Here is a 26965-nt window from a genome sequence, read left to right on the forward strand (position 1 = left end):
ATAAAGCCCACCCATATCATCCCACTATCATCAAATTCTCATTGCAATGGAGAACCATCCAAGCAGCGACAGCGGGCTTAGCCCTTGGGCTCGAGCCCTCGAACATGCAGACGAGTCAGACAAGCGAGAAAGGCCCTGGAAACGTGCCGTGGAAATCGAAAAAAAGGCGAAAGAGGATGGCACCTATGACCAACTTCCAGACAGGAGTTCGGAATACTGGGAGGATGGGAGCGGGGGGGACGACGAGGATATGCGACCATGCGATAGTTGAGTTGCGATGGAGGTGGATGCAAAAACTACGTCAGACGTCGCGTGTTGGATGACATTTGTGGATGTGGATGGGATGGGGTCGATTGATTGATTACTATGCCATGAGTGATCTGCTCTGCTGTTCGAGAATGCTGTATTGGTAATATATTCAACTGGAGTCACATTCACCCATCAATGGGTTGATTTAAGTTATTGCCAGTCTATTCCTGCAATTCTTGCTGGTAACGTCTCTTCATCGACATGACCGTTGCTCGCCCTTTCTGTAAGGAAATGAAGATAAGAAGCTTGTCCTCATTTGATGGATATCTTGACTTCCAATACTTGCACTGGTTGTCGCGTGGTGTGCTTCACTAACACCACACCCCTTTGTACAAACTCGCCATACCATAGTCACATGATGCAATTCTTATTCCCGAAATAGCTTAGACCGTTACCACGTTTAGCATGAGAGCATACCCGCCGTTACTAAATCAACACCTCCTCAAGAACAAGCGAAATGTACCATTTGAAATAAGTCATTACTAACCTAAAGCATCACTCACCAACGCGATTCAATAAGGGGTGGAAGTATGAACAGAGCCCTGAAATCACCTGCAACTTCTACGGGTGTTGTTGGTGTCAATCCCAACCGATCCGCCAAGTGGGTCGGAATTAACCATCATTTTAACATTTCGGGCGAGTTGATTCCGGCGGTACCCGGCCGGACACCTCGCCTCCGCCACCACCGACACCAACTTCGCGTATCCAGAACCCATTCCACGCTTCTCCACCCCTTAAGCTTCCACCATCATGGCCGAACACCCTTCATTTACCCTCGCTGCTCTCCGTATGTCCAAACCCCCAACAACTGCACCAACCCTCAATCATAATGTGTCATTGACGCGACCAAAACAGTGCCCGTGGGCGGAGTCGCGGGATTTCTGCGGACGCGCTCCACGCCCTCTTTGATCGCCGGTGTTGGGCTGGGAGTTTCTTATGCATGTGCCGGTAAGCTCGATCAATTCCAACTACCATACATTCAAGGAGTATATTACTCAAGCAAGAGCTGACACATTGCCAGGGTACCTGATCAAGGAAAACAAGGACTACGGCACCGAGCTCGCGTTGGGAAACAGTGTTCTCCTGCTCGGCTCCGCCATCCCCAGGATTATCAAGACCGGGGCCAAGGCTCCAGTCCCCTTGGCGCTTGGTGCGACGGGTCTGTTGGCTTCTTACTATTACCAGAAGAAGGTCCGCGAGTTTAGGTTTGGGGTTTAATTGAAGCTTTTTTTTTTTTTTTTCGGATTTTGTCGTGTTTGTAGAGAAATTGAATATTGTGATTATTCTGGTGGCATTGATTGTATAGTACCGTTTGGTTATCTGAGTAGTGATGCTGTATATTTGTCTTTTCTCTTTCTAATGAGATAGTGGGATCTGATCACGTGCCGAGGTTGTTCAATGGATATGCGATCATCTGTTTAGGAAGATGTTAATATCTCAGTCTCATTATAGGGGCTACCAGGTCATCATGGTCTTGTGTATCGCAAGTGCTCAAATTCTGTATTACATGATTGGCTCCACTGGGGACCAGTAGATCAGCACTCGCTAGTTATCTATTTGGCTTAGATTGAGGAGATAGAGAGGTATAGGGGATTGGAGAGGGAGTGGGAGGGGGTGATGAAGAGGAACAGTCATCTTGTCGTTGGGGAGGAGTCGTATACGACTTTGAGGTCAGTGGTGAGGAAGAGTAAGCTGTGGCGTCTACTCTTTAGTGGGAGTTGCTGTGGTGGATATTACTACCAAGTGGGTAATTCGTATTTTCCGAGAGCATTGCCAATTATCGTGATTGAAGAGGTATTTATTTTCAAGATCTATAGATTCGATCTATGAGAAGACTGCACGCAATGTATTCTTGGGCAAGAGAAATTTGAGGCGGGAGGAAATGATGTGCGGTATGTACAACTCTCCTTGAAACAGAATTCAGAGCGACAACCACTTTTTTTTTTGACTTCATGACAACAAAACAATTGTCCGACAACCCCCCTCTCCCAGAAAAAACGAAGTTGGCACCGATTCATAATCCCATAGACCATCCAACAACACTATTTATCTTTCCCCTCGCTCGGGACAACCGCTGGTTTGACCTATATTTGAGGGTTACTAACCGCTAAATTGCATTAAAATACCAGATTTTTTTCACCAACCTCTCTTTCAGAATATATCCCCAAAAGCTGATTACCAAGTAGGAGGAGAGTCACGGCCAGCGGTAATGGTAGCAGTACCTGCCACGGGAATAAACCATCCTCGCTAGTATAAGTGGTGGTGGTCATTATGAATCTGGATAATCAATGGAGGAGATAAGATGGTGACTTGGGTGTTGGAACGGGCAGAACGAACACATATGTACTAGAAACAAACTCTGAGACATTCTTTCATGCCAGTCGGCTGTATTGAGCCCCTTGGGAAGGATACATTGTTGTGGGGATGGTGATGGAGGTGTTCTGCATTCCTCGGATGCATGGGCCCCATGCCGATCTGTCTCACCTGGTTGTGCAGTGCCGGTGTTCTTGGGCTTGTACCCAATCACATGCTTTTATTGTAAGGCTTATACTTAGAATATATTCAATATCAAACTGGTTGTATACTAGTTCCTCCAGTAATATATTCCTCGATAGTAATGATTCCACATAGATAAGTTAATAATCATCCGGACCATTTTCAAAACTCACTCCTTAGAATGTATGCAAGGGATATAATCCCTCCCTACCTGAAAAATACTAACACCCACTCCATCATGAATCCAAATCTAAATCCCGTCCCTCCTAAGCTCAACCACCGCCCCATCCTTCTCGACAAGAAAAATTATCGATATGCGGCCAGAGGGTAAAATTGAACTTGGTAGATAGCGAAGATACTACAACCACGATCCAGAATTATAAGGATAGACATTGAACGAAAACAAAAGGCCAATTGCACCGTATTGATACAACTCTGGGTACTTTCCAGTCAGGATACTAGACAATGGTCCTTATAAACCATTTACATTATCTCTCCGGGAAATAATTTCCTTTGTCTCCAAACTCATTCGTAATTACCTCATCTTAAACAACAGCCGAGACTCCGAGTCCGGTACACATGAAAAGCAGAAGAATCCGTTCTGAGGTCTCACTCCTTCGCTCTCCGTTCCAAGTCTGAACTCAAATTTTTGCACGATATAAGCCGTTACAAGCTTCAATTCCATCATCGCAAAGAACCGCCCTGGACTGGACAAAGTGTTAGTAAATACGGAGAGACATCGAACAGCTAAACACAAAAAGCTTAGACTGGGTGCCATATCTTACCATGCGTGTCTGCCTATTCCGAAAGATAGATGCCCTTCCCCCGCTACTTTCTCCATATTGGCATACCTAAATGCGTTGAACTCCGTGGGATGGTCGTATTTCTGGAGCGAGCGATTGATCGCCCAGGCGGGCGCAACGACCCATTGGCCCGGGGAGAGGTGAGTTCCGTCGACTAGGGTATAAGGCTGCAGCACCTTTCTCATCATCGTTGCTAGAATCACCAATGAGTATTGACAGCGTTCGAGTCTCACTCCTTAGGTAGCTGCGAGAAACCTACCGGTCGTAACGGGGTGAAGTCTCTGGCTTTCCCGGACCGAGCTATCCAGTTTCCCCATTTTTGCAAGCGACTGCTTGGTCCAGTTGCCGTCTTTTTGCAGCACGGCGTTTACTTCATCTTTGATCGGATTTTGGAACCCGGGCGAAGCTGCTAGATCATGTAGCACATTGACGAGACTTGCGGATGAGGTGTGAATTGCGGAGAATTGGATATAGAGAATGTAGAGAGCGAGATCGTATTCTGATTGGGTTGCCGGTGCGGCTTCGAGAAACCATTGAATTGCATCATTCTGGCTATTTTAGTATCGATGAATGGAAACCATGGGTGGGGCGGCTGTGCATACGGGTCTTTCCACCTGATCGCCGTTTTCTCGGTACGCTCGGCGTCGGTCTTTGAACAGAGGGATCACCTTTGAGAGATAGATCTTAAACGCTGCATGTCTATGCACCAGAAAACGAGCCATGAGGGACTTGAGAGATCGTGGAGTTAGATCTATGACTAGACCCGCGCGTGAAATGACGTTCGACAGCTCAAGCACGCTGTCGAGGAATTCTAGGTCCCCGGCGAGGGTTGGACCCAGCAGCGCCCGGTTCGTGATGGCTGAGATACACCTTTCTGCGATCTTGTGATGATCCAGAGCTGCCCACTCTGTAGCGGTCGTTTGAAAATCACCAAATATGAGGTCCAAGTCCTCGATCACTTCTGGTAAAATCTGGGATAGGCGGGGCGTGAGTCTTCTCTGGACGATGGACATATGATACGGGTTCTCGTGGATGTATTTCCCGAGAACATAGGAGATGGAGTTTCGCTCGTTGGCAGCTTCTTGCATGGATAGAAATTGTTCGTCGGAGTCTTGCAACTGCTTGATCGCCGCATCGTGGGTGGCTACGACTACCCAGCGTGGTAGAGTTGATATCTTGAATGCCTTTTGATCTGGTGCGTACTATATCCCTCTTGCGGTCAGACTTGGAAGCTCTCAGCCCTAGCAAGCGGCGGGAAAATACCTTTTCATATCCATATTGAATAATAGAGGCGGAATGTTTCACAAACCTGATCCCTGCCGTCCAAGAACCAAGCGGACCAGGAGAGACCCCAACGGCCGGGATAGTTGAATTGGTCTATATTTCTAGGTTAATTGCCAAAGATGAATAGTTTACAAAGATCTCAGTGGATAAATAGGCCCACCTTTTTGCTAGGAGATGGGCACAGGAGTTGATTCGAAAGCAGAATGAAGCCAACGAGCAGTGGCAAGGCTAATAGGATCTGCCACATGAGCCAGGAATGCTCGGTGAGGACCATAGTGCCCTGGTTTAGGTCAGATCAATTGGTGAAGCAAACGGTCTGTCACACCAGCAACCTACAATGCGACCCTTTTTTATCTTTGTATCGTTGCGCCTTTGAACTCCATTTCGAATCCATCGTCTGCAATTGGCAACTGTTGACCCGATAGCGGTCAATTCACACCGACTTGATCCATGCACTTACACACATCCTTACGCATATGACTCGTATAATGGGTGCCCGTAAGTTAATACCCGAAAACATACGCCCGTGCCACCAACCAAGCCTCTTGTACAGTACGGCCTTTATTGCGGGTGGGTATGTTCTGCATGCATCTTGCGCCTTGATCCCGGCCTTGTCAAAGCCCGAAAGTACTTGTATGGACTCTCCACTTATGCCGGGGTTCAGTGGAGCCCGCATGGACATACTACTCGCCAATTCCCCAGCATCCTTGGTGGACGGCATGCAGCATTCCAAAAAGCCTTGGTCATGACTAGACAGTTGCACTGGATAAAGGTAATGGTATGAGACATGTGGATCGTCTGTCCCTCGAGATAACCCATTTGGTCACAGCAGGATCTGGCTTGGAAGGCTGGTCCCCCCCACCGACCTTGTCTCTTCAGCTAACTGCATGGAAGCACCGCCAAGGACACTCACCCTTTTGGGTTAAACGGCCCGGCCCGCTTATTAACCCTAGGTCTCTGAGACGATGGTGGGTGATTGATGAAAAGAGGAAAAAAGGTGTGGTGGCGAGAGTGCTGAAGCGTTGGGCGACGAGCAATCTATCTTCTAAAAATAAAAAAATAAAACCTTGCTGAAAAAGAGGCCGAAGAAAGCATATCAGGTCAGATAGAGGCGTGACGTATCATTGTATTTCCTTTTCGAATGTCTCTCTGTCCTACTCACCGGGTGCGGAAGGCGCAAGGAAATATATCCTGAGTCAATACTAGGATGACTAGGTGAATAAAATAATAATTCACTATAGACCCATATCATGTGAATATTTTAGCCATTTCCTCTGCATCTAACCACCCAGCCATGCTACTCATGCAAGAAGCCAATTATTGAAGATCAACTTATACTTAACTCTGATAAAACAGGTTGAATCATTGCGTATGCTGGGCTCTATTTCGAAAGGTCTAAGGGTCAAGCAAGCGAACGATACTGGCGATGATATATCCACTCTAACTTAAGCAACTGAATTACATTCTCTCAAATGAAGCCAAACAGTGCCATCCCGGTTACCTTTTTGAATGCTTGATTGGTGGAAACTTTCTCCGCAGCCTACAATGTGGAATGTGAGATTCATTTCCAAGAATACCTAAGAATATCTCCTTCTCGCGTCCGCGCTTCCGCGGACCAATGACAACGGCCTCAGACACTACTCGATATCTTACCTTGTGCGGGAGTCTCATGCTGTGACTACGGGTCAATCTGATACTGATACCCAGGCTACAGCTTATAGCCTCATGTCAAACCTAGTATCATTCAGTATCACACCTACTTAGGTGTCTGGATACCTTTTTAGTCGAGTGATCTGTTTGGTCTGATAGTTATGAGCCCGGCCCGCCTATTCCTGAGCATAGAAGACATGTATTGTCTTGATATATTTAAAGACTGCAGGTTTGAATTATAGATATACTGAAAAAGAAGATCAAGGCTAAAAAAATCACGTGCATAAGGAGTTCTTGACAGTTGGGACACATACTGCTGAGATTAAGCCAAGAATAGGCTATCAGAAAACTGTCATTACCTGCAAGCCTAGGGGGGTGTGTCAAACCTAGTATTATTCAGTATCACACCTACTTAGATGTCTGGACACCTTTTTAGTTGAGTGGTCTGTTTGGTCTGATACCTCAACATACAGGCAGCAAGACAATGAGCACGTGATCTGGTAGAATACCTATCAGGCCGGATGAAGAAGGCGGGGTGTGCAGGTGTGTCCGTAGCGGCTCCGGCCACAGCCATCACCACGTGTCGGTCGCTGTCAACTTCCCCGCCTCAATCCATCATTTCCTACGATGTGTACCATATTTTGACCCATGTTATCTGACCCCGCTGTATTCCCTACAGTACACTTACCTGGTCGTGGCAGGACCTGAGATGCCGGATCCTGGACTGATTGCGTCATCCGTGGGGTCAATAAGCAATCATCAGTCCACCCTGCAACCCAGCGGCACACCGACAATCCATCGTTTCGTATCGACCGTCCACATAATTCCATCTCAGACAAAGCCCATACCAGTACCTCCATCAATATGCGTGGACTGGCATGTCTGCTTGCGCTAGCTGGTCTGGCTGCTACCGAATCGCCGGTCCAAAAGCCACTCTACCCCCCCTCCAAGCCCAATGTCATCTTCATACTCACCGACGATCAAGATGCTCATCTCGATTCTCTGGACTACATGCCTTTTGTCCAGAAACATCTTCTAGAAAAAGGAACCCATTATCGCAGCCACTACTGCACAACTAGCGTTTGTTGTCCGTCGCGAGTGACCCTGTGGACGGGGAAACTGGCACATAACACAAACGTGACCGATGTTAATCCTCCATACGGTGCGTCTGAAGCATTGAGGTCTACATCGGTGCTAATTCTGTGGCAGGTGGATATCCGAAATTTATCTCGCAAGGCTTGAATGAGAATTATCTTCCTGTCTGGCTGCAAGAAGCGCAGTATAACACCTACTACACCGGCAAGCTTTTCAACGTCCATACGGTCGATAACTACAACGCACCATTTCCTGCTGGATTTACGGGCCATGTAGGTAATATAGAAGATTTATGTCGGTAACGTTAGTCTAACGTTTGATGGAATAGGATTTTCTTCTCGATCCTTTCACGTATGATTATCTGAACAGCACATTCCAACGAGATCGCGAACTCCCCCAGAGTTACGAGGGCGCTTACAGTACAGATATTCTTGCGCAGAAGGCTTATCGCCTCCTAGATGAGGCTGTCGGAGCTCAAAGGCCTTTCTTTCTCACGGTCGCCCCAATGGCACCTCACTGTAACGTCTTCATGAACGGAACGGGACTGGATGACAATCCAGTTTTCAGCTTCAGTGCACCCATCCCTGCAAAGCGTCATGAAAATCTTTTCGAGGATGTCCAAGTACCTCGTACACCATCTTTCAATCCAGAGCAACCCTCCGGAGCAAACTGGATCAAGGGTTTGAAGCGCCAGAACGAGACGAATGTGGATTACAACGACCACTTCTATCGTACCCGTCTGCGTGCTCTTCAGGCCGTCGACGAGCTGGTTGATGGCATATTTGCCCGCTTGTACGAACATGACATCCTTGACAACACCTACATTGTCTACAGCAGCGACAATGGCTACCACATTGGTCAGCATAGACTTCAGCCGGGTAAGTCATGTGGGTACGAGGAAGACATCAACGTTCCATTGATTGTTCGCGGTCCTGGGATTGCGGAAAATGCCTCCACAGACATCGTTACGACACATACCGACCTGGCTCCTACCTTCCTTCAATTGCTGGATATTCCACTCCGACGTGACTTTGATGGTGATCCCATCCCCCTGACGCAGAGACAGATTGAAGTAGCCAAAACAGAGAGACAGGAGCATGTCACCGTTGAGTATTGGGGGTTTGCGGCTGGAGAGGGAATATACGACTGTGAGAAGTTCCTGCCTTTTTTTAATGTGTGAATTCATGAGAATAACCCTTGGATAGTTGATCTATCCGCCTATAACAACACATACAAAGCTCTCCGTATCCGAGGAAAGGGATATAACCTTTACTACTCGGTTTGGTGCAACAATGAGCACGAGCTCTATGACATGGCGGTAAGTCAACCGTTAGCTTTTTCTTTTCCCTCTATTCACCTTTAAAATTCTCCATTTTCTTTTATCCTTTGCGCTTTCTGTTTCGGCTGTCACCGCTCTGACCCGACTAACTCTAACAGACGGACCCCCACCAACTCCATAACCTCCTCTCGACAGACAAGCAAAACACCCAGACTTCCCATACAATATTAAACCTCAGCATTTCCAAAGTTGTACCTAGACTTGATTCTCTGCTCCTCGTCCTCAAGTCCTGTAAGGGCCAAGTATGCGTCAAGCCATGGAACGCGCTACATCCCCATGGCGGGGTCAGCACGCTGAAAGGGGCGTTAGATGCGCGGTACGACCACTTCTACGAGGTGGAGCAGACTACAAAAGTCCACTTCGAGGAGTGTGTCCGAGGTTACCTTCTTGAGGCGGAGGGCCCCCAGTTTGACTCAATAAACAGAAAGGAAGACGCCGCCAGCTGGTTCTTTAGGGGTGGATTGCCATGGTATGAATGGGTGTGATTCGAGACCCAGAAAACGGCTAGCTGGCATGTCACTAAATTGACTAGCTAGCTTGAGCGAAGAGTTCCCTCTTGCAATATGTCTAATGAAGCTTCCCGTCCACGAAGATTGCCGTACAATGTCTTTGTTTGGATATAATGGAAAGCTCCCTTCGTACCGTTCTTCTCCTTTGTACTGACATGCCCTTCTTTTATCACTTCTTCATGCCCGTCTTTGTTATAAATTCCCAAACTCCCCTCTTTGCTTTCAGCAGATATCTGAGAATCAAAGTTTCCCCATCCAATTTTTGAAGAGCCCTTCCGATTTGAAGAAGCTGCCGACACAATGAAGATCCAAATGTCCGAGATCACTTTTGTCCGCGAGATCAAGCAAGCTTCCTGCGTTTCCACTTTTCTTGTTAACTGGAGTGATAAGCTGTGCGTCTTGAGAGTGGTATGTACCCAGATAGTCCAGTTATGCTAATCGATGATCTAACATATCCTCCTAGCTTAACCGCACTGAAAACCCCCCAATCCCCCATCAAATTATACCCCACCACGATCCATTCGAGTCAGAAAGCCAAGCCTATAAGAAACTCAAAGTCAAGGGCGTGTGTCGCCTAGGTTACGTTCCCGATTTCTACGGCGTGATCGAAGACATCAATTCCGCGGACCACCTGCCTCACCTACAAGACTTCCTTGGAAAGAGGCTGCATCCCGGCGCTGTTCTAATCGAATACGTGCCCAACATCCAGCCCATCAAGTTACAGACCAAGTTTCCCATCCGAGATAAATTCAACGAGTTCGCGTGCGCCTTGAAGCACATCCATGACGTCGAAATTGCCCATGGAAGCCCTTGTCCGCGACACATGATGGTTCAGGATGGCACTGGCAGGACCGTTTGGATTGGTTTCACGTGGGCTCGCATTATCCCAGCTGCCTTCTGTACTGAGAAGGAGAAAGAATTGCTGACTTTGGAAAAAATACAGGTGCAACTGCATTTGAAAGATTGGGTAAGTACTTGTCTTGCGCTCTTTTGTTGATTCTGAGCTAATCTGCCCTAGCTGGAGGAGCAGAGATTGCCAGCCATTACCGTTACAGAAGGCCTTTGATCTGGAAAGTTTTTCTGGAAGAGGGTGGGTATCGTAAGTTTCCCTCTTGTAGATGCTATGCCGAACGAGGGGTGCATATATATCTACCCAGTTTCTGTATTGTGGTGCTCTATATATCAATCCGGTATATGGGTATCATATATCATATAATCTCGGGGGCTTTCAGATGCGGTTTTTTGTAGATTTTTCTTTTGTCACTTTAGACTTTGCATTTAATTTCACAATCACATATTGTTTTATCTTTACTTTGCAAATTTTCTGTCCCGGTATGCTCGTATCTTGTATGTTGAAAGCTCCCAGTCATGTGACCACCGAGTGAAGAAGCTTTTCTGCTCTCTTTCCCCCCTTTCCGCTTCTTCCTCGCAAACAACTACGGATTACAGTCTCGGCTTGCTCTCCACCTACCTTCTCACCCACACCACTGCTTCCTCTTTAAGCTTCCATCAAACTCTTTCATCTATGTAGTACTTGTCTTCTAACGAACTACGACACTTCCATCCGAGAATCGTCGAGAACAAAGTGCGTGTCAGCTACGAGGAACCGAGGTCTGCCTGGGCGCTAGACCCAAACGGGCCGCTAGGCCATTGACATGTTTTTGGAGGGCTTGGGCACCTCGTCCTCCATCTTCCTCAGTTGGTTAGCTCATTTATGACTTATTCAACCATCCTACGTCTTAATTCCCTGCTGCAGGCGCACATTTGATACAATATCCCCCTATAATTCATATGCAAGGCAGAGAATGACCGATGCAGTTGAGTTCTAGACCAGGGTATATAGTCAGTATTTGACAACGGAAGACCACCGAAAAAGAGAATTCTCCGTCTTGGCCTTCTCAGGTGGGGCTGACAGATTCTCATGCTCTTCCGACTGTCCTCTATTATGGGCTTCTATTCTGAAAACATCTTTCGGGGACGCGGGAGCAGCATACCCGAGACCGCAAGGCCCGGTCCACCTACATTCCCGCTGCTACTTTGTACTACTTCACACCCTGTATGCGGACTGCAACGCTCGGGGTGGAGATAAGGTGGGGCTTTACACAGTTGTCATGCCAAATTCACCAGCTCATTGGATGCCTTGACAAGGGTGTCACTGTGCTTCAACGCCCACGGGCCAATGTTCGCTCTATGACGCGGAAGGAACCTCGAAGAAAGAGCCAGTGCAACCTCAATCCCAATTTGCGAGCATCTAAAGCAGGAATCGAAGACGGTAGCTGTCGTGAAAGACCCCTGGTGGTGTTAATTCCGCTGGATTCGGCGCCTTAACTGCAGCTAAAGCCAAAGCATGCAGATTTAATTCTTCACCCATGTCGGAGAAGACCCTCATTCCTGAATAATAGCAGTCGGGAGGTACGGGAGTTCTATCCCTTGCATACCCGATGGATTCAGCCCAGGCCCACATCTATCTGCAAGCCTAGGTTGTCTCACTGCCTGTAATTGATGGTAGTGAGGCATCAGCAGAAATAAGACAAGCATCGAATCGGTCTTGCTTCTGACAACTGCAACCGGATACGGACGCCGGGACGAAGGAGTATACTTCCGAGCCATCTCCTGGATCTTCTTTTGCCCGACGTCTGACTAGTCAGCTAATCATGTTGGATCTACTCGTTCTCCCCTCCTGATAATACATGTCACAGCGGTCCTCCGACTGCCTCAATGTGCCATCCCAGTTTCCCCAATCGTTTCCTAACCGACAGCGCTGCAAACGAGTATGAGTATTCGCCCATTGAACGGAGTCCTAGAGACGGACATATTCCCCGACCCACGGTTCTCTGTTTTCGAAACACAACAGTAGTATCTGATGCGCACCACGACGATGTCATCAGGCTCAGCGATCCATCTCACACAACTACGGTGCACTTCTCCACCACTACCATAAAATCCACCACTTCACACTATGTTGCATCCCGCTGACCTCCTAGAGCCCGAGCGCAACGTTCAAAAGGGACACAGACAATATGGCATTGCTGTCTAAGCAACGTTTTCGGGTGATGAGGTCAATAATCCCGCGTTTCTATTGCCATGGCCACATAGAGCACATAGTATAAGGAGGGCAAGATGACACTGAGATCTGGAGGGCAAGTGAGACAACCGCCCCGATAGCCGCTTACCTTGCAAGCTCAAGTAATCCTGCGACATAATGGCCCCCAAACTTGAAACAAGACCTAAGCCGAAGCCGAAGCCGCAGCAAAAGGCCGATGTGCTCTCCAACCCCGTGGGCGGCATCCCTGTTGATCCAGGGCAGCCAATTCCCAAGCGACGGGATATCCGCGAATGGTCCCAGTCGACCAAGATTGAGGACCAAATTCAAAAGTCCTTGTATATTCGGGCCTTGAAGGAGTTGCAGGAGCGAGATAATCTGAATGACCCGTTCTCGTTCTTTCAACTTGGTAGTATGTGGTAGACTGTACCTGCTAGGAGGAGCCTGGCTGACTGATTGGTATAGCAATTCACTGGAAACCGTTTGTTGCGTGGAACTCAGACCCGAAATATAACAAAGATGCTGGGGGTTACTGTGCGCATGCAACTTATGCCTTCCCGACATGGCATAGGGTGTACGTGATCGTCTATGAGGTAGGAATCACGACCACGCCGGCAAAACATCGAGTCGCTGACAGGCTGAATAGAAAGCACTCTATGATGTTATGTCTAGCATTGTGGCTGGAATTCAAGATGAGCCCGGTGTTGATATACAGGCTTGGAAGGATGCGGCCAAGTTGTGGAGACATCCCTACTGGGACTGGGCCGATCCCAAGGTTGATCCCATGGACATCGTACCCCAGCTCGTGAGAGATGCCCGTGTCTCGGTTTTACTACCAGGCAGCACGACCGACTATGAAACCATTCATCCAAATCCCCTTCACAAGTTCACGAACAAAGTCTGGGTGGACGGACACCTCAACCCCGTTAAGCCGGGTCAGGGCCAGCTGGTTAAGTTGGCGATGAACGATGACAGAATGGGAGATTATAAGCTCGAGTTAGTCAACGAGGACGGACCCGCCGGCATCAAGGTTAGTATCCACATGTTTTTATTGTGCTTCAACACTGATAAACGAACTACGTCAAGGATATTTTCAACGAATGCTACGGCACAAGCCGCCACGGAGACCCTAGTTCACCAGAATGGGTAAATGGGGTTGAGAACGACGATTTGGTGGGCCAGACTTTTAAAGACAATGCATACATCCCAGGTATTCCTGACGAGAACTTCACGGATGCTACGGTCGCCACAAACCTTTATAGACTTCTCTTGCCTACCAAGGATCAGTCTTATGAGTCATTTTCGTCCACCCTCAACTATAACCCGGACACAAATCCCGGGGATTATCTGTCCTTGGAGTCTATTCACAACAACATCCATGTACTTCTGTCCTTTTTAATCTTGTAATACCCGGGCCAGCTAACAGAAATCGCAGTTCCGGACGGGCTCGGGTGGTGGTTCCAACAGTAATGGCCACATGTCCCTACCCGAAGTAGCGGGTTTTGACCCGATCTTTTTCCTCCATCACAGGTGCGTTCATCTTGAACAAGAGGCGAAGTCTACCCCAGCTTAATATCGCCTGACAGCAACGTGGATCGGATCCTGGCCATGTGGCAGGTGCTCAACCCCGGTAAGTGGATCCAGGCGTCTTACGACGATGTCCAGGTTACTGGACCCAACACGCTCGGGGACCCCTTGTACCCGTTCTACAAGGACACATTGCAAACGGCCTGGACCTCTGCGGATGTTCAAGACTGGCACACTCTCGGCTACACGTATGCCGAATGTGACCTTGGCTCGGATGGGTTGAAAACGTTCATCGAATCCACATACAACGTCACAAAAAACCTGCAGCACGCAGCGGGCAAGGTCCTTGGTGTTGGCAGAAATGGACACTACGACTATATTGTTAATGTCGATTACGATCGGTATGGACACACACACACACACACACACACACTATCTTCCAATTGCCCCAGTTTCATGCTAACGGTCTGTTCCAGATATGCCCTGGACGGCCATTCATATGCCATTCATCTTTACCTGGAAGATGCTGCCGGAAAGAAATGGAACCTCGACGACGTGTACACATTCAGTGCTCCGCTGGAAGAGGCCGGATCGGTCTCCTGCGGCAACTGCAAGTCGCAAAAAGACGCCGGATTACTCTCCCGAGCCCAAGTACCTATAACCGTTCAGCTGTTTACCCTGTTGACGGAACAGTCATTGGGGTATGCAAGCGGCCTTCCTGCAAACTCTCAGCCAAGTATCGAGCCTGGTGTTGTGGAGGAGCTGTTGAAGGATCAGCTCCAGTGGTCTGTTGTTTCGGTCAGTGTCCCCTGTGAGATTCTTTCTGGCTGCCGAATGAGTACTAATGCAGACCCACGCACAGTATGAGGGTAATGAGTATGACCCCGGTGACATGCCGGGTCTGAAGGTCACCGTCCAGCACGCCATTGCGCGTATCCCCCAGGGCACGGAGGATAGCCCTGCTCCTCTCTCGTTGACCATGGAGAAGTATCAGCCTTTGTGGTCGGCCACGCATGGCAAAGCGGCGGGCGCGAGGGATCCGACTCTGATTTAGACTGGTTCTGTCTGTTATCCCCATTACACGGGGGATGGGTACTAGATTAGGTATCTAAGTGATCGCCGAAATGTGACTTGACTCGAATGATTATTCGATGCTCAGAGAACGTGGGACGTTTGGGATATACGGTGTTGAAAGCTTTGAAGCCGTAGAACTGCCGGGTGATCAATTCCCTCAAAAGCACAACACAGGCATGTTTATTTAGTGAGCAACGGTAGATGTACATGTCAATTAATCATAACCTGCAACTAGGAATCCATATGATATGTGCAAGGCTGCTATCAAGACCAGGATGTACTTACCGGTCCTAACTCAACCACTCCGCCCGGCCAAACACCAATAATAGCAATAGTCTACTCCAATCCACTTCCAGCTACAAAGGTACACTAGAACCCAAATCTCCTCCCCCCGAAAGCAGTCAACGTCTCCAGATGAGCCTTCCACAGCGCCACAGGATCATCCCTCTTTCCCGTAGTTTCTCCTGCTCTACTCAACCCATTCATCACCTCCTCCCCATCCACCTTCTTAACACCATACAAATACGGCCTCTCATCCGCAAAACAATCCGTCTCTCCCTCCTCCGGAACCTGGCCCGTGAGCAAATACCCCCTCGCAATCCCATCCGTACAAGCCGACCCATCCCTCGAACTATGGCCATATCCATGGTGGACCACCAACCTGGCATTCGCGTGCCCCATCTCCGTCAACAACCTCCGTCCGTTCCGCAGCGGCGTCGCCGGGTCATACGTCTCCGCGATCAGCAGGATCGGGTTCGCCAGGCTTTGGTTGAGATCTCCCCGGTACAACTCCGCCGGCTGGCCCCAGAACCTGTTGAACTGCCGACACGGAAACACGTTGTAGAACCGCGAGTTTCCGGAAATCCAGGCTTGGTTGGTCATTGATTCCCAGAGGGAGGTCCACCAGCTTAGCTCTTGCGGGCCGTCTGGGGTGAGCCATTCCGGGGAGTCGGCGCTGTCGGCGCAGATGACCAGGTAGGTGAGTTCGTCGGTGCTTGGGGATAGAGAGGGGGAGGATCGGGAGGAGGAGGAGGAGGAGGGGCATGAGGCTGGGTCTCGTGGATCGTATTCCCATGCTTCGATGAAGTGCGCGGCTAGGGTTGTGTTGCCGTCCTCCAGCTCGGAGAGCATCTGCGCCAGCGCTGGCCAGCTGACGGCGTTGTACATGGCGCCGTAGATGCTCGAGACGAGGGCGGAGTAGGTGATGATCGAGGGGCCGCTGGACGGAGTGTAGCCGGGAATAGGGCGGTGGATGAGCGAGGAGACGAGATCGTGCATGCGGGCGTCAAGATCAGCAAGCCGGACGGGGCCCGCCGTGCCATTCTTAGGGCTAGCCAGGGCGCAGTGCTCAGGTCCGGCGTGGAGACACTCGCCCAGGAACCCGTCGTGCCAGGCATCCGTGGCATTATCAAGCGCGGTGTACCCGAACCCACCGACCTTGCGATGGTCGCGCACGTATTCCGTGCCATCGAGAATCAGTCTCCCCACGCTGCTCGGGAACATATTGGCCCAGGTCTGCCCGATGCCCGTGCCATAACTGACAAAGTATCCCGTCAGGTCTTTCTCCCCGAGCGCCTTCCGGATCTCCTCGACGTCGCGCGCCACGAACGTCGTGCTGAGAAACCGCCCCAGGTCACCCAATTGCTCATAGCACGCCTGGAAGATCGCCTCGTTTAGCGCATCCGCGAGCTCCAGGTGGCCGGGCCCGGCTACCTCGCGGTACTGCCCGCGCAGCAGGGCCCAGCGGTCGCGATTGGCGTCGAACGGGAAGCAGGCTGCCCGGGGCAGGGAGGTGTTGACACCGCGCGGATCCCACCCCAGCACGTCGTACTGTCCGTTCGTGAAGCGCTGCGAAAATTCGTCTGTGGCGCGCCAGACCAGCCCCGTGCCGCTGCCCCCGGGCCCCCCGGGGTTCACTACGAGCGTGCGTTCGGACTTTCCCCCGTGGGGGCCGGAGACTTGGAATTTGGTCACCGCCAGCCGGGCGATTCGCGGGTCCGACTGGTTGGTGTAGTCGAGTGGCACATCGAGGTACCCACAGAGAAAGATGCCGTCGCCATTCGGGCCCCCCCAGTTCCAGTTCTCATGGTCGGGGTCGAATCGAGACGCCCAGGTGGCGGCTGCATCGGGGTCGTCGAGCGCGGGTGGGACGGTTGCGCGCGTGCAGGGTAGGAAGCGGAAGGGGTCGTCGGGCTGCGGGAAGAGGCCGTAGGGGTGATGGAGATCGTGGTGCTGATGACACGAGGGTTTGCGAAAGAGGTGTCGGAGAAGGTCGGTGGGGTGGAAGACCTTGCTGAGACCGACGCCGTAGATTAAAACAAGGGCGACGATCAATGAGAACTTGCTGGTGCGCCGCGATGAAGGCTGCGCCGTGGGTGGCGGCAGTTCTTCCTTCATGGTGCCGTTGGTGGTGGGTTGAGGATGAGTGTCTGAGTCTGAGACATACGGGGAAAGATAAGAAGGGGGAAGGCAGAAGACAAGATAATAAGTCACTAAGGATACGAAACTAGCGTCCGCAACGATTGATTTGGTAATCGCCCTATCACGCAAGAGCTTCAGTAAGCAGTAGCCAGTAAGGGGGTCTCGCAATGCCCTATCTCCGATTCTAAAGGGACCAGGATTATATAGCGTGGGGTTTAGCGCGAACTGCTGCCTGGAGGAGAGAGATAGCCACCTGTATGTATTCTGCCCTAAGACTTCTTTATTAGGAAATAAAAGTGGCGAAATGGGGTGTGGAGATAGGAGGTGTGTATGTATCACTATCGTAAGTATAACTATTTGGTAGTGCACATCATACGGTCCCAACCTTACTCACTTAGGTCGCACATAGAACTCAGCTTATTCAAGTAATTACTGTATACTCAGTGACTTTTACTTGTTTTCAAAATATGGAAAGAACTTCAATCTTGTTAACTGTATAATCAGATGGGTGGATGGTATATAGCCAGCATTCTGAGGGGACCGAGTTTATTTTTCTCTGTTAGACAGGTTATAACTCACCCATTCTCCAGGCCGTGAAGCTGCAATAAAAACAAAAGTCCATTGAAAAAAGCCATGGAGGGAAAAACGTGGTGCCCCGGTTCAATTTTCCCACGCAAAGTAACTCGCTGCAGCCTTGTACATGACCGAGTCTCCCCAGGCCTGCAAATGCCAGTTCATCGTATTCGGGGTCACCAAGGATGTACTGACGCGAAGCCGTAAGTTGTGACCGGCCTGATAGTCAATCTCATCGAGAGCCATAAACACCTTGGGCACTTTGGAAAAGGGCCTGTCAAATGCGACCGACGAGGAATTATCCTGCTGAGGCCGATCCCAGCGTCGGATATCAGAGGTGGAGAACCGGCCGCTGGTGACACCGGGCTGGTCCGCCGGGTAGGCCATCCAGGAGACACTCGCGCCGTACAGAACCGTATCGGCCCACGAGTCGATGTTGACCGTGAAGCCATCCGCAGTGACATGCGACGGATAGGTCTTCACACGGAAATTGGTTCCCTTATCGATGTCGAGGCCCGTGAGGAAGCAGACGATCTTCGGCGGGCCGAGAAGGGCGGGTCAAACCGGACAGCCTTGGAGTTCTCCAGTCGGGGGCTGTGGCTCTGGCTGTCCTCGCCCCGAAGCTCCTCGGTGCTGAACCCACCATGCTGTGCGAATTGAAACCGCGGCCCCATTTCCAACCAGGTCATGCCTGCGGCGTAAAGTACGGTGTTTTCCCAGGCCTTGATGCTGGCGGTGAATTTCTTCTGGTCCGCGTGCAGCACTTCGGCTTTGGCGCGGATGTTGGCCCCGGCGTCTATATCCAGCCAGTTCAACCCGGTGACTATCCCCGGCGTACTGGGGTATCGTTCGTGGTAGTGCTTGACCTTTTCGTTGTTTTGGGTGGGCTGGTTCCATTCGCGGAGCTCCAGGGTGCTGAATTGACCGGCGTCCAGCCCGTCGGCGGGGTAGCAGAAGCGAATGTAGTCTTTATCGGACTGGGAGAGCTCGGTGTTGTAGGGGGTGCCTTTCCCATCCGTGGTCCAGCTCGCTGGGTAGTAATACAGCATGATCGACGCCATGTCGAAGTCTGTGGCCTGGACCCGATCCTGGCTATAGTGCGCGAACATGTTTTGATCGACCTTTTCTCTGGTCCATCTGTTCGGTTCCCCGCCCAGATCCTCATAGATGGTTTCCCTGTTCCATGGAATCGACGCCCGGGGGCTTTGGTGTTCATGCACCGCGCCAAGGGCATGGCCGAACTCGTGCAGGATCACGCCCCGGATCTCGCTGTCAGGCTGGCTGTCGGTGATCCATCCCAGGTTCATGGACGGCTCTCCCCTCCCGCTGTATATGCCGGATTTGACTCCCAATCGGGACCAGGACCCCTTTGTGCCGTCGAAGTCGATCAGAATGTCCGTCGTGGCGTCGGGGGTGTCCACAAAGGTGAAGGTTAGATTGGCATGTCTGGTCCACTCCGGGGCGTATTGTTTGACTTTGTCGTGTTGCCAGGATGTCCCCGAGTGAAAGCCGATCTTCAGCTCCCGGCCGGGCTTCCAGAAGGTGCTGGTAAACATGGCCAGCTCTAGAGGGCCCGAGTCGGGCCCGCCATCGTCGTCGCAGAGCGGGATCGTGGTGGATGCATTACGGGGGTTTTCGTCAATGGCCTTGTGAATGGCCTTGTGATCATCGACACCATCCTCGAAGCCGTAGAAGCAAGCGCGGCTGAATTCTGGTGCCATGTCGGGGAGAGAGATAGGCTGGGGGCAGATCTGGTAATCGGGACTGGGATATGAAGAATTCATTTGCTTTTCGAGTGTATGGTTTCTGGCTCGATCTTATAGCTATAGCCTGGGTGCCATGAAGGGGGCCTCCGAATCAGGAAGGCTATCCGGTGCAGGGATCGGGTCGTGACTCTCCCTACCTCCCAATGATACTGTATCGCCACCTTTTGATGACAATTCAGTGAATTGGAAAAATAACAGTATAGTCGGGACTCGCGGCACAAGCAAAGATACGACAACGGGAGCCTGCAGCAGCGAGAAAACTAGGTGATCTGAATGGCTCGCTAGGAGACACGCAGGGCCGCGCATGCAGTCACTTGCAGGTGCTAGCATCAGGTATAGGCCCGTTAACAGGGCATGACAGGCTGATCGGCGTGACTGGGTGCGTTGTCAGGCCAGGTGGGTCGGCTAGCCTGGTTGCCTCCATGTGCGGATATTAATGCGCAGGAAACGTCAGTCTAGGTACTTATGAAATGCGTGCAAAGGTCCAGTAGGTCCAAGCCACCTAGAATAATAATTAAGATGCGGGGCTAACAGAGATGACTTGCAGGTGGTACTATAACATCACAGAACAACCTATAAACAGGCCGCGACAAGCTTAAGCAGCTCCACCGCGGGGTATTGGTTTAGGCGGATCTAATACCCAGCTACACTGGATTACACAATTCTCAAAAGCTAGTATAGGCCAGAATACATTCGGTTGTTCTGGATTCCCATCTAACATAAGATACATCATATTTTGGCGGAAGGAGAGACCATGAAGTGGTTGATTCCTGGAGGCAACCCTCGTGGCCGCGGAGCACTCGTACGCGAGGTGCGGGCATATGACCCCCCGAGCGGCCACCCGGGGCAGCGCCGCTGACATATTTACCAGCACTATTAGATACTGATGAAATGCTGACTGGCTGACTAGCTGCCTGTTCAGACGCCAGGACTTTGTCCACCGAAAGCTGCAGGTTGAACCCCGCAGCTTGGAGGGAAGAACAGGAGCCCTTATCTTTTACACGCACAGTCTGACGGAAGGGTGACCGCTAGGGCAAAAGGAGAGCCCGCCGCTCTGGTCATCCTGTGAGGCCACCATAGGCACTCCTGACACATTCTCATCACGACAGCCTGCTATCTATGGGAGACTGAAAAATTCTGTGTACAGCCTGATGAAAGTAGCAAGAAGTGACAAGAACAGCTGGTAATCTCCAACAAAACTTATTCTCGTGCAGAAGAGTATTTGGAACATACTAAAAGAACTAGCATTCATGGTCTAGGCCTGTCTCTTTTAGTATCTCTTCAAGGATATCTTGTATCTCAGGTACGGCTATAACTCAGTAATTAATAACATGGTTAGTTGCCTTATTAGTTACTGCACCTGTGTCACACTTCTGATTCATATTACTATACACCGCTTCACTAGGAGTGAGGTATTTATGCCATTTGTTGGAAATTATATTATGCATTTCAACACGCATGGCGCGCAAAGATGGGTACTTCAGACTAGGGAATCTATTATCACAGACTTACCCCTCAGGTATGCCTCTAAATCTGCTAGGCTTGGTGAAAGACTAGAACGCTATGCTACAAGGCTCAGAAGACATATTTCCTATCTACCAGGCCACGAAGCCCAAGTAAATGGTTGATTGATGAGAGTACTGGGAGGAATTTATGCTAGAGTCATGCCCGATATTGATGTCTAATATAATAAAGTTCCATCCTGATAGTAATAAAGAACCTTATACTAGTGCTGAAAGACGGAGAGGTGGGGTGACTATCTGAAATTCAGAAACGCTTCACTGTCGAGTTCTGCGTGCTCGGTAGTCGGAGGGGTATAATTCGACCATCATCAGTATATCAGTGTGGGTGTCGGGAGGCCTATGAGGGCCTCCCAGGAAGCCATGAGCGGGGAGTTCTCCGTTTGTCTCAGGTTTACTCCAGTTGACTCTGATTCCAGAGACATTGGTTCAGGCAATGAGAAAAATAAGTAACACGGCGGCATTTCAGGCAATCCGCATCAGAGCCCTGGGTCCAGCGTAATCTCATCGACTTCCGCCTTCTCTGGCCCTATCCCCCAGATATCCCCAATGCCGCCAAAATCACCATACGCAGGCTGACCCCCTGGCGGCTGGCTGTTGAATCGGAGCAACACCAGACACCTTTTCCCCTGGACGCCACTGCGCACTTCCAGGTCCTCCAGCGGAAGAAACCACGCCCCGTGTATCAGATCTTCTTCTTCCGGGATAGCCACCCTCGGAGACACGATGCGCAACCCGTCTGGACTCTGGCGATAGTGGCGGAACCACCGGATCTCCTCTTTCTTTCCGCTGTAAACGACCAGTTTCCTGCCCGCAGCCTCGCGTGGCCAGATGTGAAGCGCGTCCGTATATGCGAGAATCGGCAGACTCTGTCGCAGCCGCTCTTCAGGGTCCTTGTTGGGGTCCCGTGGGGGCGTCGGGTTGGTGGGCGGAGACCTGGGCCGGATCAGCGTATCCACGAACACCCCAATGGGTAGCAAAACCCCGTCGATGATGTCGATCCAATCGAAGTCCCTCGACAGCGTAGCTTGACCGCGCATGTATTTGATTCGAATATCTGGCAATGGCAGCAACAGCATCGTCCATTGATACCGCTCGATCAGCGCCCTCAGGAACACCCTCTTGATCTCGTCCATGGGAGCGTCATAGTTGACTGTGACATTTTCCAGCCCCATCGCGCCTATTAGCGCCCAGCACGCATCCTGGGGCACTCCAAAGGTGCGACTTTGCTTCCCAGCGAGAATGTACAGCGGGGAGTATTCTGTGTACGCCACAAGCCCCGATTTGATCAGCGACTTGAGGGACTGGCGGAGCGTCAGCGCCGAGTCCGGGCTGGCCAGTGCTTCCGCCAACTGGCCGCTCGGAGAGCCCCCGTCCTGTTCCTGGCCCTCCGCATGGATGACGAAGGCGCGGGCCAACTCGACCGTCAGACGGGTGATGCGCGCCGTGATGTCGAGCACACTCGCACAACCCCCGTGGATGAATCTGTCATCTCTAAGTTTCTCGCCATTGACATCCACCAAGTGCGTCTGGGCGAGAAGGACTCCTTCCTGGAGCGTCCAGCCCGATCGCAGCCACCATTCTCCGTCCTGGGCTGCGCGCAGCTGCCTCCCCACCTGCTCGACATACCCCACAGCCGTCGTAGGCTCTGCATTCCCGTCCTGTGGTCTGGAGAGAAGCAGTGCCTTGAGCGCCGATTCATCCTGCCAGAAAGTCGAATGCAGCCAGACAATGCTTTTCTTCGCGTTTCGGTAGATATGCCTACATGCTTCGTTAGCCCCAGCCGTGCCCCTGATACCGGGGATATTTCTCACATCTGCTTCCCAATTTCCTGGCCCTGGACTTCCCGCATCTCCGGGCTCAAGTCTTTCATAACCCCCCTACCGCCCTGCGGGACACACATCCAATCCCACCACACATACCGGGTCCCGATGGTGCCCATGATTCTTCTTGCCTCGGAAAGGGTCCATTTCTTTGTCCCGGGCACGTCCCATAAGATCCCGCGAGGGGTGTCCGTGGACAGATTTCTATAATCAGCAATATAACCCCAGGTGTAAGAGACAATTCCATAGCCCTCCTCATCTAGTATGCTCCGCGGGACATCGGTAAAGGGTTTCACCTCCCATTCACTCAAGTCAAGAAGCCATCGTGGGTTTTGGGGGTTATTGGGCGGGATTGACATTCTGTCGGGCAGGTTCAACTTTTTCTTCAGTAGATTGTAAATTGGAAGTTCGAAGGATTTCTCATGTCCAGGAAAATGGGTCTTGATGCTGGATCATAGCCGGCTAGATGTCTAGTAAGTATATAAGAAAGGCAGCACCGTAGCTTACTACCTACTCCGTACACTATACCTCGCAACGGAAAAAGGGTCAGGAAAATGGAAGCAAAAAAAAAATAAATAAAAAATAAAAAAGAATGCCTGAGTGCTCATAGATGATACTGTCATCTTCCAATAACATATGATATGTGGTAGGGCCCCTTTGCCACGTATGGCCAAGCTCCGGGGTTCATCTTGCATATGATAGGTGTGCCTGGTCGCCTGTCGGTCTGGCGATTTTGGTACCTTTCTGGTGAGGCATTTTTCTTGCTGAACCCGGCACGGATCTGCGGGTGACCGTCCGGACCCTCGACCCGACCCGATCCGCCCCACCCAGCGCGGGCCGCCCCATGGGCAGGGGATGATTCTGCCGGGAATAAACTAAGATACTCCCCTAGAGTGTAGATGTATCTGTCAATTCGGTTATCACACTCTGAGCATTTCAGATATAACAGGCTATATCTTCGCACCAAATCTCATATTAGATCCGAAGTAGGAATCATGGGAGCAAGGTATATATATGCATATCAGCGGGGGTGGTGCCTGAGGTTAGCGTAGCGCCTGCCAGTAACTGCCCTCTAGCCACTTACTTCCTTCACTCTTTCTACCGGCCGGTTACTCACCGCCACCTAGATCGCATGAATCCCACCGTCCTACAGCCTCGATTTTATGCTGTAGGTCCCCGTTGTCAATGCACAGGACATGCAGTGCATACCAAACACACCTACCTGAAGGTTCTGCTAGCTACACCGATGTTCCTTCCAGGAAGGGTTTCATTCGGAAACAGATCTGCATCAATCCATGCATCGTACCAATTGCATACTGATTCTATCATAAAGTCATCTTCTTAATACCTCACGACACGTCAGCATGTATGAGGTGCAGGAGGGGGAGGGGTAAGAAGTGACAAGTGGAGTGATCGATCATGGTGGAAAGAGAGTCTGTCATCAGCTGATTCCCAGCAAAGCATGTAGGAATCGGCAGGACGTTTGAGAAAGAGTCGCCTACAAATACATGGTTCCGGCGCTGCGAAATGAACATGTTACCTACCATCCCAGACTCGTGGTTAGTCCGCTGAATCCATACCAAACAGAAAAGGACAACAAAGTCGCGATATCTAGACTCACTCAAAGTTTCTCAAATCAATCCGTTCACGATGACCATCATGGGTGACTCCCTCCCCATCATTTCCCTCACCCAATCGACCCTCGTCAACCGGCTCGGCGAGGATATTCTCGCCGCGGCCTTTATCAGCGAGGAGCACTTCATCACTCTGCACCCTCGCAACGAAACCCTCAACTTCAGCCTGGAGATCAAATGGTTCTTCATCCAGCCTCGCGGCGATTGTGGAAAATTCTTCGCTGTCCCCAACAACGTCACCCTGAACAAGGGGGGGGTCATTGTTCTGAAAGTTTCGGACGACGACAGCCTCCCATCTGTTCACCACTACTCTGCCGAGACGCCTGAACATGCGCAGAAAATCTCACTGGAGTCTGTCAGGAGCCCGGTGCAGGAAGAACCCGACCTGGAATTAGCGCATGTTACCAATAGCGCGGCCCACGACCTTTTTGACAAACTGGTGGGCCTGGCTGATCATCCATCCCGAGCAAAGGGGCTGGCGCCCCGTGAGGCAGTCTCGCGCGGGGCTTGTGATGATTTTGCGGCGATGAAGATTTCCGGGGATGAAAAGATCGATGGAGTTGCAGCCGCTCCCTTGATGCGCAATTCTGTTTCCCTGCAGCCCGAGTCTGCACCCCCGAAGCCCGGTTCTGCTCCGTTGGCGCCTGAACCCGCACCCAAAAAAGGGGATTTGGATGCACTCATGAACCTTCTAACAGACAATGGCAAGCCGCCAAGGCAGCAAGTGTCCGAGAACAAGCTGCCCAAGCCACCAATCACCAATGTCAAGCCGACGGACGAAGATCCAAAGGTCTTAGACTACTACAAAGACGTCAAGCTGGTGACTGGACTGGCGACCCTGTTCCAAGAGATCCTGCGGCTCAAGAGAATGAGTACGACAGACCGGAAGCAACCATACGGCATTACCGATCCCGAGGAGGCCAACCTGGCGATGAAGGAGAATGCCGACATCGCGTACGAAGTCATACATGGAGGGCTGGGGGGCTACTACGACAGCATCAACATGTACACTCGCACCTATAAGAAGGAGGTCACGCATTCGGACCTGAAGATCGAATTTTCAAAGGATATCTTCCAACCATTTGACTTCTCCGAAAGAACGCTGGCCGAGATATCGGGGTTTATCGAGCAGTATATCTCGGCGATCGCGCAGGTGAAAACCGACACGAAATCAACAGGCTTCCGGAACGCCTTCTCCAAGCAGATACACCAGATATTGAAAGTCAACGTGGGCGACGATGATAATAAGTACTGGGTAATGCAGCCCAGGTGCCAACTGTTGTACATGAAAATCGACAGCGAGTCGTACAAGGAAACGACCAAGACGTGCCTGAAGGAGAGTACTAAGGATACATTCACCTTCTATATGGACTATGTCATCGTGGAGGCCGATATCAACACTGAAATTGTGGAAGGAAGACGCGATAAACTCACGCAGGCCGTTTACATGATCAGTGACAAGAACGTCGACGAATATGTGAAGCAGGCAGGAGTGGCAAATGAGGTCACTGGTTCGCTTCCCAAGGTGAATGGCATGTGATCGTGGAGAAATCTCAGTCCCACAGTCAGCGACCCGCGTTGTCAGGCTGATCGTCATTGAGTATAGCTCAGCAATAGCAATATTTATGCCCCAGGCTCATCCATAAGACAACCCTTTGTATCGTTTTTATTAAAGAAGAAAAATGTGTGATAGACTTCGGAAGTCGAGCGTATTGTCCAAGAGAATAGATGTTGCTTGATCCTTACGACTATCTGCAGGGAGGGGGGATTCCGCTTTATAGTACTAGCCTTGCAGTATCCGAATTTATCAAAAGCCTTGATCAAACGTCTCCAAGATCCACGGTGCTTCAAGAAGGAGGTGGAGACGGAAGGAAGAAAAACAAGATAGCAGCAAGACTGCGAATCGCAGCGCTGTCGATTACAGCTTGGCCCCTGGACAAAAGCTGTCCATTGTACACTGACTGAAGTAACTGGACACCTACGGGAAAAGATCTGTGTGCTGTGAGAATCTTTTATATTTGGGCTTTTATCTGCATCGATCTGGAAGTGATGGGTAAGTGGATAATACTACAATCTCAGCTCCGACAGCCTTTTCTTCG

General features: G+C 50.7%; 9 protein-coding genes across 9 annotated transcripts; 5 read left to right on the plus strand and 4 right to left on the minus strand.

Moving 5' to 3' along the window:
• The first annotated feature begins 1000 nt into the window (after positions 1–1000).
• BO70DRAFT_358890 (TMEM14 family protein) lies at positions 1001–1562 on the plus strand. Its single transcript, XM_025542402.1, has 3 exons — positions 1001–1096; positions 1165–1257; positions 1331–1562. The coding sequence occupies exons 1-3, from the start codon at positions 1060–1062 to the stop codon at positions 1525–1527; spliced, it is 327 nt and encodes a 108-aa protein (XP_025402692.1). The 5' UTR covers positions 1001–1059; the 3' UTR covers positions 1528–1562.
• A 1778-nt stretch (positions 1563–3340) lies between these two features.
• Positions 3341–5166, minus strand: BO70DRAFT_393061 (cytochrome P450; the record flags this gene model as incomplete). The annotated part of the gene is made up of 6 exons (XM_025546327.1): positions 3341–3512; positions 3657–3801; positions 3868–4156; positions 4211–4810; positions 4872–4985; positions 5053–5166. 6 exons carry the CDS (start codon positions 5164–5166, stop codon positions 3341–3343), a joined length of 1434 nt encoding a protein of 477 aa, XP_025402693.1.
• Positions 5167–7166: 2000 nt separating this feature from the next.
• Positions 7167–9902, plus strand: BO70DRAFT_377112 (sulfatase family protein). Its single transcript, XM_025545171.1, has 5 exons — positions 7167–7704; positions 7752–7909; positions 7966–8785; positions 8843–8955; positions 9075–9902. Exons 1-5 carry the CDS (start codon positions 7407–7409, stop codon positions 9459–9461), a joined length of 1776 nt encoding a protein of 591 aa, XP_025402694.1. The 5' UTR covers positions 7167–7406; the 3' UTR covers positions 9462–9902.
• On the plus strand, positions 9786–10551 carry BO70DRAFT_393063 (uncharacterized protein; the record flags this gene model as incomplete). Its single annotated transcript, XM_025546328.1, has 3 exons — positions 9786–9893; positions 9949–10452; positions 10504–10551. 3 exons carry the CDS (start codon positions 9786–9788, stop codon positions 10549–10551), a joined length of 660 nt encoding a protein of 219 aa, XP_025402695.1.
• Positions 10552–12687: 2136 nt separating this feature from the next.
• Positions 12688–15109, plus strand: tyr1 (tyrosinase; the record flags this gene model as incomplete). The annotated part of the gene is made up of 8 exons (XM_025547769.1): positions 12688–12940; positions 12994–13121; positions 13175–13558; positions 13615–13908; positions 13964–14058; positions 14115–14456; positions 14532–14853; positions 14918–15109. 8 exons carry the CDS (start codon positions 12688–12690, stop codon positions 15107–15109), a joined length of 2010 nt encoding a protein of 669 aa, XP_025402696.1.
• A 229-nt stretch (positions 15110–15338) lies between these two features.
• Positions 15339–17526, minus strand: BO70DRAFT_384885 (alpha/beta-hydrolase; the record flags this gene model as incomplete). The annotated part of the gene is made up of 3 exons (XM_025545691.1): positions 15339–15576; positions 15634–17361; positions 17419–17526. 3 exons carry the CDS (start codon positions 17524–17526, stop codon positions 15499–15501), a joined length of 1914 nt encoding a protein of 637 aa, XP_025402697.1. The 3' UTR covers positions 15339–15498.
• A 684-nt stretch (positions 17527–18210) lies between these two features.
• Positions 18211–19844, minus strand: BO70DRAFT_426299 (zincin; the record flags this gene model as incomplete). Its single annotated transcript, XM_025547770.1, has 2 exons — positions 18211–18657; positions 18693–19844. The coding sequence occupies 2 exons, from the start codon at positions 19842–19844 to the stop codon at positions 18211–18213; spliced, it is 1599 nt and encodes a 532-aa protein (XP_025402698.1).
• Positions 19845–21888: 2044 nt separating this feature from the next.
• BO70DRAFT_393067 (uncharacterized protein) lies at positions 21889–23591 on the minus strand (the record flags this gene model as incomplete). Its single annotated transcript, XM_025546329.1, has 2 exons — positions 21889–23170; positions 23224–23591. The coding sequence occupies 2 exons, from the start codon at positions 23589–23591 to the stop codon at positions 21889–21891; spliced, it is 1650 nt and encodes a 549-aa protein (XP_025402699.1).
• A 1291-nt stretch (positions 23592–24882) lies between these two features.
• BO70DRAFT_393068 (uncharacterized protein) lies at positions 24883–26406 on the plus strand (the record flags this gene model as incomplete). Its single annotated transcript, XM_025546330.1, has 1 exon — positions 24883–26406. The coding sequence occupies one exon, from the start codon at positions 24883–24885 to the stop codon at positions 26404–26406; it is 1524 nt and encodes a 507-aa protein (XP_025402700.1).
• Between the last annotated feature and the right edge of the window lie 559 nt (positions 26407–26965).

The sequence above is a fragment of the Aspergillus heteromorphus genome (assembly GCF_003184545.1).
Source record: "Aspergillus heteromorphus CBS 117.55 chromosome Unknown BO70scaffold_3, whole genome shotgun sequence".
NCBI classification, from domain to species: Eukaryota; Fungi; Ascomycota; class Eurotiomycetes; order Eurotiales; family Aspergillaceae; genus Aspergillus; species Aspergillus heteromorphus.

Coding starts and splice junctions, on each gene's coding strand:
- BO70DRAFT_358890 (XM_025542402.1), top strand. CDS start 1,060: ATGGCCGAACACCCTTCATTTACCCTCGCTGCTCTCC. Junction 1,097..1,164: donor ATTTACCCTCGCTGCTCTCC/GTATGTCCAAAC, acceptor CGACCAAAACAG/TGCCCGTGGGCGGAGTCGCG. Junction 1,258..1,330: donor AGTTTCTTATGCATGTGCCG/GTAAGCTCGATC, acceptor ACACATTGCCAG/GGTACCTGATCAAGGAAAAC.
- BO70DRAFT_377112 (XM_025545171.1), top strand. CDS start 7,407: ATGCGTGGACTGGCATGTCTGCTTGCGCTAGCTGGTCTGGCTGCTACC. Junction 7,705..7,751: donor CGATGTTAATCCTCCATACG/GTGCGTCTGAAG, acceptor ATTCTGTGGCAG/GTGGATATCCGAAATTTATC. Junction 8,956..9,074: donor ACGAGCTCTATGACATGGCG/GTAAGTCAACCG, acceptor TAACTCTAACAG/ACGGACCCCCACCAACTCCA.